At 40.4% G+C, this 12,417-nt stretch overlaps 1 protein-coding gene across 6 annotated transcripts in view; it reads left to right on the forward strand.

Moving 5' to 3' along the window:
• The first annotated feature begins 3,332 nt into the window (after positions 1 to 3,332).
• The window catches only part of shisa6b (shisa family member 6b), an 87,891-nt gene continuing 78,806 nt past the window's right edge, over positions 3,333 to 12,417 (forward strand). For all 6 annotated transcript variants that reach the window (XM_086063838.1, XM_086063840.1, XM_086063841.1 and 3 more), the window contains exons 1-3: positions 3,333 to 3,450; positions 3,752 to 4,630; positions 6,317 to 6,477. In XM_086063838.1, the coding sequence (XP_085919964.1) occupies positions 4,101 to 4,630; positions 6,317 to 6,477 (691 nt within the window). In that variant the 5' untranslated portion in view covers positions 3,333 to 3,450; positions 3,752 to 4,100. The remainder of the gene's footprint in view (positions 3,451 to 3,751; positions 4,631 to 6,316; positions 6,478 to 12,417) is intronic.

Raw genomic sequence — 12,417 nt, forward strand, 5'->3', positions numbered from 1 at the left:
GTGCCTCCTCATTTTTGTGCATGTCCAAATTTGACTTTTTACAATTTTTACTAGTTTTTTTATGCAGATTTTTTTCACCCTAGATAGTCGCTCACTAAGTACAAGCTCCCTCATTCTAGTTTCAATGTGCTGTGTGTCTACAACCTCCCCCTTCTTCCCCTTCTGCTTCGTGTGGACACTCAGTCACAATCACAAGTAGCTGTAATGGAAAAAAGATAGCATACATAATTTTCAAAAAATATAACCAAATATGATTCTTTGCCCCACAAATGGTGAAAGAATGCTCAATTGTCGGGTCACATTGGATCAATTATTGAAGCTCGGTAAATAGACTTGAAAGATTACTTTATTGCAAAAAAACATATCCTCATAAGACTGGCAAAATAAATGCAGCATTCTTTTTTGTGTCTAGTTTATGCTTTCTTTTGTTCACATCTGACAGGAGAACATATCTACAAACATGCTGTTGCTGCAGGTTAAAGAGATCCGTGAGGGTTTTTAACCTTAAAATAAGACAACACCTAAAAAAAAAAAGAAGATAAAAAGCACGATTGAGCCAGGTGAAATACAAAAACATTTGATAAACTTAAATTTTTTGCAGAAGGCAGCTCCATACTTTTGTGGTTGTGTTTGATTCCTGCCTTTCAGTAATGATCATACTGACCTCAAATTGTCAAACAACAAACTTCGCTACTGAGAAGACAACCGGTTAGTCAGCACTCCAGGCAAGCCTGAATCCCAAATGGGGTTTGCTGTGCAGAGGATACAAAGTCTAGCTCAGGGACATTTGTTGCCATTTTTTGGGGAGGCTGTTATTGTTTTTAATCGCCCTTCGGCATTTTCTAAAAATTTTTTTTTTTACATGTATCAGAATATTATTACAAGAATTAGGACAACACTGAAAAATAAAGATAACAGGCCCTGTTTTTGTGCACAAACCAAGTCTAGCACGAAGCACAGTTTAAGTGTGTGCCTGGGTGGAGTTTTCTTTCTTTTGGTATTTTTCTCGGCTTTGCACAGGTAGAATTGGGCGATACAGGGTGTTTGCGCCATTGTGGGATGAAATGCTACTGACTTCCGGCCAATCAAAGCAGCTCCCCTCATTCCCATTAAAATCAGGGAGGTGGGAGCACACAGCGCTTGGCATCACTTTACACAACCTGCGCCACAAGGTAGACCTCAGTTTACCGAGTCTAGTCTACCAAATTCACAAAGGAAACTAGGCTTGTCGCGGAATGAAAATGACAATGCGCCTGCCTGTGAAAATAGAGCATTTGGTATTCCCTATTTCCTCTGCTGGGTCCCTTCTCTCTAATACTTGGCTGAACTGTTGTTTATTGTATTGTTCTTCCTCCTATGTTCATCCTGCCTGTCAAAAACATCGTAAATAAGACCTATTGTGCACGATTGCCATTATGTTGCATGTTTTCTCTAACAAGGTGGCGAACCGCAGTTGAAGATGCCACTCTGATCCCGCATCTTTCACACTTCTCAGGCACTAACTGCTGACCGCCACACACCCTTAGTGTGCTGCCTTCTTGAAGTGTTGATTGCAAATCAAAAAGAGTGCACTGCACTTTCTCCTCAGCAACTGCATTTTGTTGCAGTCCCATGCAATGAAGCTGTATGATTTCATCTGCCAAAACAATGCTGCCTTTTCTGTTTGTTGGTTACAAACACTTGCTTTTTACTCTCTCATAAGCACAAATCAGCACAGAGGTCTTTTAATGGTCTCTATTTGGCTTTCAAAGATTAAAGGCCAATTATATGCAAAACTCTGTCCCTCCCCAATTTTATACAAACTTCAAATGAAGAAGAGCAACTTGCAAGTAACTCAGCACAGATATGTTCCAGCCTAGATTTTAATCACATTACATGACCTGATTTGTGGTCATCAAGAGAAACAGAAAATTATATATTGATGAGATAAGATCACTGGTACTGCATGTTCACTCACATAGATTTTTTTTTTTAAAGCTATAATAAACTTGCATTTACTCTTGTACCATTTTCACTTGCATCATGTCCATTCACTCCAAAAACACAGTACAAAGAGCCCTGACTGTTTTACTCTGACTGCACCTATAAGCTTTTATCTTCCCTTTATAGTAGAGTGTGTGGACCAGCACACTCCACAATTTTTGGGGGGAGGGGCAGAGTTTTTCTTACCTCATTTGAAGTCACGTCTTCCTTTGTCAACTGTGGCTGTCGCTTTAAGATCGTGCACATACTCGTACGCGCACCATGAACGAGCCTGACACAGATGATGCAGTTACACTTTGGGCCAGAGGTGGCAGTCGTGAGTAAAAAAGTGAGAAACTGCACAAAGAACCTTTAAATAACTCAAAAAGTTGGGTGGGTCCATTCTTGACCTTATTTGGGTTATTTTTGACCAAACTGTTTTTAGAGTGTATATTAGTTCTGCATCCTTCCATCAGTACATTGCAGTGCCAACGGGTGTCAAACCAAATTTTCAGACAATGCCTTTATAGCCTACTTACATGGCAAATGGTCTTTCACTTGTATAGCACTTTTCCACCTACAAGGCACTCAAAGTGCTTCAACACTGGCTCTTCATTAACCTACTGATGACGCAACATCAGGAGCAGCTGGAGGTCAATAAAGATGATATTTTTTTGCCTTGACCCTGGCGGCAAATATTTAAATCCAAGCTTAAGCGACACAAGAGAGTCAAGACACAGCTCTCACAACGATTGCAATAACAACAACATCAAAACATACTGCACTATTATTACCACTTTGACAGCATCAATCAACACATTAGCTTTAATAAGTCAAAATTGCTAATGCTGTACTGCATGCCATCAGGCTGTGTGAATGGTCATAAGTAGCTACTCTGTGTATTTAGCCACTGAAGATGAGCATACTGTGTTTTTCAATGCAGCAGTGCTGAAATTGACTTCTGCATTGCCCCATCATTTCTACTTAATGCCGCGGCTGCTCTGACTTGGCTGCAGACCAGACATAGAGAGCACAGTCAATTATGTATTCATCCTGCAAATGATGCATGTATAGAGGCGTGGGTCTCAGTGATAATGATGCGTGGCTTTCAAAAAAAGGTCGAGGAAAATTGTGAATGTAAATAAACATGCATGTGGTTGCTACCATGCAGCGGACAGTCAGCATCCTGACAAGCCATTTCATTTGGAAGTGTCAATGCAAATAAGCCGGCTTGCGAGAATGGATGGTGGTGCTTTGTTGCAGAATGGTGGGGGTCTAAATGAGGTGGTTGTGTGCAATTTGCCGACACTTGGCTGAGTTCTGACGCCACGCAGTGATGTAAGAGACTGGGGGGAGGGAGATGAGAGAAGTAGAGAGAAAAGGAGGTGGTCTGCTTCGCAGCTCTGTCGGTCTGCTTTACTTGCGGACCCAGACACAGAAGGACTCACATCGGGTCTTTTTTTATTTTATTTGTATTTTTTAGCAGAGGTAGGCTGGCTTTCCGCACCCACCATTTATAAATGCGTAAATTCAATGATTTTAATCAATTTGATAAAATTTACATAAATGATTGAGAATATCTGTCGGCTGTTAACCACGTGGATACTTTCAAACGCATTAGGAAAAAGTGTTTTATGTGCGGGTTAAAACGGTTCTAGTCGCGATTATAGCAAGTTGGATGCCTGCTTTTGTAGAATAATGTCATAATTAATGCATGACGTGCCGCTGACGTGGTGATCATACCAAATGAGCTCTACTTATGTCTCCCGTCTAACTTTGACTTGAGCAGAACGAACCCGAGCCCCCAGTCGTCAGCACCTCGGACAGCGAATCAGCGCCAAAGCACGCGAAGGGCGCTCCCGAACCTGGGCGTCCACAGGCGAGACTCCCCCCCAGCTCTGGATATGCGGCTGTCCCCCCGCCCTCGCATCATCATGGGCTGCAGCGGGCTTTAGTTCACTTCATGAGCAATGACAGCTAAGATATGCCCTTGAGTTACATTGAGCATGAAGGCTGCGAACGGGACTGAGCGAGTAGGCGAACGCTCGATGGCAAAACTTCCGTAGGACTGAATCTTCCGCAAAGCTTAATCAGAGTTGCCTTTAGAAAACCCCTAGTCTTGTTTTGTTCCGCGCACCATGGGGATAAGGCACCTTTTGTTACTTCTCATTTATCTGGATCCGCTGAGCGTGCTGAGCGCGGCTACGGGTGGGAAAAAGTCCAAACAGACGACCAGGAAGGTCCCCAAAGCCACATCGGCGGCGCCCACGGTGGCCCCGCAGCCGAAGACGCCGCAGCCCGCTCCGGCCAGCAACCACGACACCTGCCTGGGTTATTACGACGTCAGCGGTCAGTATGACAAAATGTTCGAATGCAACAACACGAACCATCGCTACTGCTGCGGGACTTGCTTCCTGCGCTTCTGCTGCGAGTATAAGAAAGACAGACTGGATCAAAAAGCGTGCAAGAACTACCAAACACCGGTGTGGGTGCAGACGGCCGCCCCGTCCCCGGTACCGACGGGGGAGACTTTTGAAGGCATGGACCAGACCAACACGGCGGTCTACATCACCTGTGGGATCATAGCCTTCATCATAGTGATGGGAGTGTCGGCCAAAGTTGCTTATGATAAAGCTACAGAACCGCCGCAAGAGATGAATATACACAGGTAAGCCTCATAAAATGTAATGACCATTTGAACAGTAACGCTATCTATAATCATATTCACGTTTGACTGACATAATCATGGCTGTAGTCTGCAGTGGTGTAAAACTGAATTCCATGACACTGAAAACGATCCTTAAATGAAACAAAGTGTTAGATTTGAGTAGATAACTCTCAATATGCTGCAGTCCATTTTTACATCACTAAAAATGGGAACAACTTCTAGCACATAATACTTCTCCGATAGCAGCCATTCTGAGCAAAAAACATGTTCTTTTTACTTTTAGTGCTTTGAAACACGTTTTCACAGTTAAAAATAAAATAAGTTCAAATTAGACTTTAGAATGTCAAAATAGTGTTACAGTCTGGCTTATTTTTTGTCCTTCTACAGTAATTTTTGGCTCCTCAGCTAAATGTATATTTCCAGAGCCAAAATAGGACATTTATCATCCATTTTGTAAGAAAAAACCCCATTGTACATGTACATCAATGTACTTAATATTGAAATGTAATATTTTAAGAAAAGTCCAATAAAAAAAAAAAGACTAATCTGAGTCATCATTTCAAAAATAAAAAATCTGTAAAGTGACTGAATGATTGATTTCAAATAACACGTGCCTTTCACATCAGATTCTATTAGCAGATGTTCCCCCCTAAAAGAAGTGTGTCAGAATGGAAGCCTAAAATAATTACAGCCTCAAAAGAAGCTCATTACTCAGACAGTTCTATTTGAATGTGCGTGCGAGTGTGTCTGTGTGGGAATAATCCTTGATAGTTTACACTGCAGTCAAACCCGTGCTGCATTTCCACCAATAACAGGCCGCATATTTGACTCAAGCTGTCAAATGTCACACCTTGAACCTCCTGCATATGACTGCGGTGTGCAGGGCAATTGGCATGAATGCTTAGCAGAGATGGGATACATATATGGCCAATGACCACATTTGATCCCCTCAGCTGGCTCCTGCATGCTCCTGCGGCTTTTCCATGTGAGAGTTATCATACATGAGTGGGCTGCAGACTGCGCCCACATCTGAAAACAAATGCTGACACACATTATTTCCTCAAGATTGAATGGTTTTATGCATTATTCAACACTTGAGCAGTCTTAAGACTGTGAATAATGGATACTGTTAATGTTGGGGTTGTACTAAGGTCGTGTGACATGCATGCACCAATGCACATTGAATCAAGAACAGGAAGACAAGGGGAGCGGAAATATTCATTTAAAAGCAAAAGGTTACCCCCAATGTTATATTTGATATACAAGAGCTTTGAGCCGGTGCAGCCGTGCAAAAGTAGTTTGATTTCCCCTTTCAAAGCGATGCCAGAACAACCAAACAAACACTTTTTGAACTTTCTTTCATCGCGGTTGCTTCTGCTTTTCTTGCTCGCTCCCTCTTGAGGGATTCATGTGCACCTGGCGCGGTGTAAAAAAACATTCCAATTCAACCTAATTAGATGAGATGCTCACACATGCAATGTTATTTCCCATTCATCATCTTCCCAGGCTTTTTAAAAACACACAAAACAGAGAAGCCCCAAATTATCCGTAATAGCACAACACTGTCTTAACAATTAGACGCTATTTAGTGTGCAGGAAACAGACGCATTATTGCCTCATATTTAAATCTGCACACGGAAGATGCTTGGAGTAGAATAACGTTTGCTCTTGACTTTTAATTCTCAGGGCCCTTGCTGACATCCTGAGGCAACAGGGGCCCATTCCCATTTCTCAATATGATTGTGAGAACTTTGCGGCGATGAACGGCTCGTCCAAAGACAACACACCAGTCAGAACCTCATCCAAGAACCACTACACGCCTGTTCACGCCTCAAAATCCAACCACGGTAAGAGCTTTCTTTTCATTTCACTCCAATACCCACTGGGTCAGGGATGGGCAACTGGTGGCCTGAGGGCGGCACGTGGCCTCCGACGACACTGATCAATTTTTGGGGAAAAAAATAAAAAATATGAAAAAAGTTTTATAAACACAAAAAATTCTTGAAAAAAAGCTGATGAATATTCATCCGATGTTTTTCAGGGAAAACGGGATGCAATTGGAGAATTCAATTACAATTTCAATTATTACACTTCACAATGACAAAATCGGCATAATCGTAAACAAAAATAAAAGATTATTAATACTAATTTTGAGTTGTTTAAATGTATATATTTACACCTTTTTTATTTTATACTTACTAATTAAAAAAATATTTTTTGATACAAAAGGAACTTGCATAATTATAGTGTTTCGAAGAAATGTATTTGTCTTAATATTTTTTACATGTTTAAACATTTTCTTTTTTTTTGTACCAAAAAAAAGATGGTCCTAATCGGGACTGCAATTATTACGAAATTAATCGTGATTAATATATTCTTTTATTTCCTCCCCTTCAAATTTTTCGTCATAATTAAGCAGTCCTAATATATATATATATATATATATATATACACACGGATGCGTATTGCAAATAAATTACACAATGGAACCAGAAACGATTGACGTGTTCTTTCCATATTAAGAACAATTTATTTTTAAACAAGAAGTAAATTGCGAACTCCTGTATATGTGCCCACAAATATATGCAGTATAATGTAATGTATTACTGCTAAATTGTGTATTAGTGACTCCTTTTCACAACGTTGAATGCTTTTACTTTGTTAAGTTCTCGGATGCGCTGTGACGCCGCTCTACTGCAAGCAAACACATCAACACTTTCACTTTAACCCATATGAGCTATTTTGTGGAGTTGCTGAGTAAAACATGCTTCACATCTAAAGATCAAGTGGCTTGGGGTCACCCCAAGTGAGAAGATGGTGTCCTTTCGGCTTGGCTCACAGGGGTGAGAGCCCATGGAGATAGAGCTGGAGCAATGGTTAGCTCGTTGCTAACGGCTAACCGAGTGCGTTCTTTCAAAGCAGGGAACGGGTGGAAGTGCTACGCAGTCCAAATGCCTCCTCCACGCTAACATTCTGCCCCTTAAACATTGTGTGTTTTAGCTGTAGTGCATTTATTTTGGGTAGTTTTGACGTTGACGTTTCTGCTACGTCGTGACTGGAATTCCCTTAGTTGAGGCTTTCCAAATAAGAGGCGGTCGTTAATCGAGCGTTTAAAAAATTAGTGCCGTTAAAGGCATTTTAAGTTAACAAGATATTAATTAGATAATTTTGACACCCATAATCTCTCTCTCTCTCTCTCTCTCTCTCTCTCTCTCTCTCTCTCTCTCTCTCTCTCTCTCTCTCTCTCTCTCTCTATATATATATATATCCATCCATCCACACTGGGCCGGCCTACGAATAACAAAGAACCCACGTATAAATGAAAGCAACTATAAACCCCCCAAAATTCTTCAAAAAACACTGATAAACATTGAATATAACATTTAATGTCTTATTTCTTAGAGCCGATCAAAGACATCATTGATCGATCGGGCAATTAAGACATTACAACCGATTCTGCATTAAATGCAAAATATCAGCCGATCCCGACGCAGCCGATCAGATCGATGTAAAGTCAAATTTTGTCAATATTTAAAATGGCATTTTTGTCATACATCTTGTTAGGAAGTGTGTGCCCCCCAGTTGACCTTATGAAAAATTGTGGCCCGCACCAGCATTAAAGTTGCCCACCCCTCCGCTAGTTGGTCAAATACAGCTGGAGGCAAATTCCAACAGTATGCAATTTTCCTCCATCCCTCCTAACATTGTGATATTTTAATTTTTAGCATTATGTTGTGCGTTTTCCGCCAAAGAGCGCCCACTGTGCTAAACCTTTCAGCTGCATAATCTCCAATGTTAACAACCTGTAATCATCACATTTGAGCAAGAGAGTGTGAGGGAGAGCGTAACAGAGGGAAAGGAAGCCAGCAACAGCAGATAATTACAGGCTGGCAAGGTAGCGCAGCCCTGCAGTTTCTTGACAGGATGGAAGTTGTGACCTCGCAGGCACACAGTGGGTGAAGGATCCGCTAACAACGTGTGATTTTATGTGACTATTCATAAAGTGGATGGCAGGTAAATCAGTACATTTGGTGAACATAGACATTTAAACCAGAGGAGAAAAATCAACTGGAGCCATAGCTACCTGTAAGGACCCAGATGTCGGGACCAGGATAATTGTTTGCCCCCTCAGACTTCTTTATGTGTCACTGTGTGCATGAATGGGCAGACTAGAGTAGTCATTATGTGTACAAGGCTCAATTTTTTATAGTATTTTTTTGCAGAGCACTTTTGCGAATCAATGATTTCATTTGAGCAACTTTCTAATTTTTGGGAGTTTTTTTTTTTTTCAGGTTAATCCCAGGGACCTAAAGCAAGGGTTTCATTAAAGGGATACCTTAACTCATTGAGCCATTTTCCGCAGTAAAAAGTTCATATTCTGTCCAGGATTAATTTGATAACTTTTGTACAATTAATATGTTGAAAAACACATTTTTCCACTTGCTGTCGACTAAAGATGACATCACCTGTGCTGAGGTAGTAGATAACGACCAATCATGTCTCAGTTTGCTGATCAAACCCAGAAAACAGATAAGCCTTTTCTGGGTCGTGCAAATGTGTTTTTGCAAAATTAATGTACAAAGTATTTTGATGTAAATAATATAGACTTTAACTGGGAAATCCGACTTAAGTTGAAAGTCGGGTTACATCGCCAGCATAGGAACGGAACTCTGCTGTAACTTGAGGACTCCGTGTAATTCCGGTATTAAACGCGCTAGCGTCAGTTTTAGGCTATCCTAGCAATTAGCATGGCTTTCCCATCTTTCCTCATCATCCCTTTGTGAGAATGATACTTGTTAGAAGAGAAGTGTAGCTTATTTACGGTCACGAACGTGATGATTACTGATTTAGAAGTGATTCTGCAACATATTTAGCCATAGCAATAGGCAGCCAAAGCTCGTTGCTACTTGTTGGCTAGTTGTTGCGCCGTGGTAAGTAGCTCCACTTTAACGCGTGCGTGTCCGGTCTAGCGAAATTGTCTGGACGTTTGATTCTCAGTTTTGCAATTCAGTGTGTTTTGATGTGGCACAAAATGCAAAATTTTCCTCGCAAACTGCGATATGACAGACTGATGCACAGTCATGAATCTGATGTTATTTTGAGCTCATTTTGCGGGAATTGTATGGAAGTTAATGTCATCCAGTTGGAAAAAAATCCTTTCAATGCTGATACAGTAACAATCAAATGATGCAGTACTCATATTTTGGAATTATTTCCTACTCAGCTGTTGTGCTCAATATACTTTAAATATTTTTGAGAAACCAGATTCCGGACAATTTGTAAAAAGCCAAATAAGGGCCAATGAAGTTCTGTCACAGCACAAAACTGCATGGCTTTGACATCCCCTGGATAGGACAAAAACATGCGCTATCGTGCATATTTTCAATATATTTTGGGTTTTCGTGTACATCATGTAAACTTGGTCTCTTTCTGCCACATTACAATCTGTCAGACATCTGCTTCCAGCATTTTCATTCTGCTTTTTGTGAACGCAGTCTGCAATCTTTCAGTTTTGCACTTCCTTCTCTTATTCGCTGCCTCTGTCCAGTTGTATGGTCAGTACGCACGCATATAAACTGATATGCAACTGTCTTCAGGGGTCACCTCAACTATGAATGTTGTAGGAGTGATCATTTAAAAAAAATTAAACAGAGAGATTTAATAACTTTTTAAATTAATTATAGCAAATCAAGTCCACGCCAAGCTCCCATCATCATTTAGCAGTCCCGACAGGGTTCAACATAAACGGCTATGAAACACGGTATGCAAATGGTGAGCTCCACAAGGGTCTATGTGGCACCCGCTTGCCTTCATAGAAAATTCATGTGCACCTACATGGCAATTGGGCAAAAAGGAAGGATGATGACGCTCTTAAAGCAAATTCCCATCAACTGAAGTTGACGCTTCAGGCGCTTTTTGTGCCACAGTCAAGTGTAGAGACCCATAAAAAAAAAAGTAGCTAAGTACTTCACTAACTTCTGTCAAGAGCGCCAGTTTTATTTAATTGTAAGAGCATTAATATATAATGATGCATAGCTGCTGTGTTATTCTAAAACCGAGAGCTCTATTTCAGTCTAGTGGCATGATGACTTATTTTCACATTACAGTCCTGTGATGACATTGTACCCTTGGTGCACTGCGAAATTCCCTGTGTTTTTGGAACAACATAATGTGTTTAAAAATATTGCGCTAGAAGCAAAAACTGTGCAGACAGCATAATATGATAGCATCGTTGGAAGTGCTGCTAGGCTTGTACACACACACACACATATATATATATATATATATATATATATATATATATATATATATATATATATATATATATATATATATATATATATATATATATATATAAATAAATGTGTGTGTGTGTATGTATAAGCCTAGCAGCATTTGGAAGACTTGATTCCCGATTCTAGATGCGAATGTAAACACTACACACCCTGCAGCCACAACATGGACTAGACCTTGAAAATGAGGAGCAGATACCTTTACAAGACTTTGCCTTCAGTCAAAATAAACAATAATCGCTTCTCTGAGTAATGCAGTTTTGCCGGCAGCTCTCTGAACTGAAGTTGATTTATTTAGCGCAGTCCAGAGGCAATGATTTAACTCTTTTTTTCCCCCTCTCCCTTGTTTCCCTCAATTGTTTTTCCTTCCTCATATGCAAAAAGATGAAATGTATAGTTTGCTAGCACTGGAAGTGTGAAGTACTGTATTTTACTTATTAAGTATGAAAGAAAAAATACAAGTAGTCTTACATAGCAGATTGCAAAAAGTATAATATGCAGATTATAAATATATATATTTCCATGCCTCTTCCTGAACATTTGGAGCTGTGCTATGTACTGTACTGTACTGTACTGTACTGTGCGTATGGAATCAACTGCCTGGGGAGGCACCCCAAAAAAATCAAGGTCATAAAAAATCATAATAATAGTAATTACATTATTATCAGCATGTAATATTTAAAATAAACGTTTGTGAAGCATAAATTGTGTGTTCCTCTTGCTTCGCCCAAATTAAGTGAAATTATTATTATTTTTGGACATACGCGCTTAAGTGGCGCTAAAGGCAAGTCGAGGCGAGAGCACCTGGAGGTGGGGAGTGAGAGCGTCTAGTGCACCGGATCGCTGGTTCGTCCCCCCGGGTAAATTTGCGATCCTCTCCTTGAGCCCATGTCGAGTGAAATTAAATAAATTCCTCCACGTACATGGAGCTAAAGGCAAATTGAAGCCTTGTGAAGCGGGGCAGAGAGCACCGTAGTCGGATCGATGGTTCTCCACTTGGGTAAATTTTCGGTCCTCCTTTGGAGCCTAAATTGGGTGAAATTAAATGTTTGTTTTTTTTAGGGAAACTTTCTGGTGCCATTAGGGAAGGTGAGAGTGCGCAAAATGTATTTTTTGACGTGATTTTGTTGCTTTTTCGGCCTAATTCCATGTTTTGCTCCCATGGTTGGCATTTACTGCGCCACACTGTAGTTAAAGGTGATATTGCATGGTTTAAAAAAAAAATGAAATTCATATCGTACAATCTATATATATATGAATCTATTGGTGAAGAAATTAGCTCATTACATATAATAATTACGGAGTTATGAATTACAAAAAATGTGTCCTGAAGTTTATGGCGAACCCTAATTATAAAGTGGTCTGGCTGTCATCAGCATCAATGGGGAAATTGCTCAGAAACTGTCATATGATGACCTGAAAGCTGATTTTGAAGCCTGGAAATGCAGACGTGTGCCTCTGTAGAACCTCTAACAACTGCTGCTTGAACTTTAA

The sequence above is a fragment of the Leptonotus elevatus genome, chromosome 20 (assembly GCF_054856555.1).
Source record: "Leptonotus elevatus isolate MCC_2025b chromosome 20, RoL_Lele_1.0, whole genome shotgun sequence".
Classification (NCBI taxonomy): Eukaryota; Metazoa; Chordata; class Actinopteri; order Syngnathiformes; family Syngnathidae; genus Leptonotus; species Leptonotus elevatus.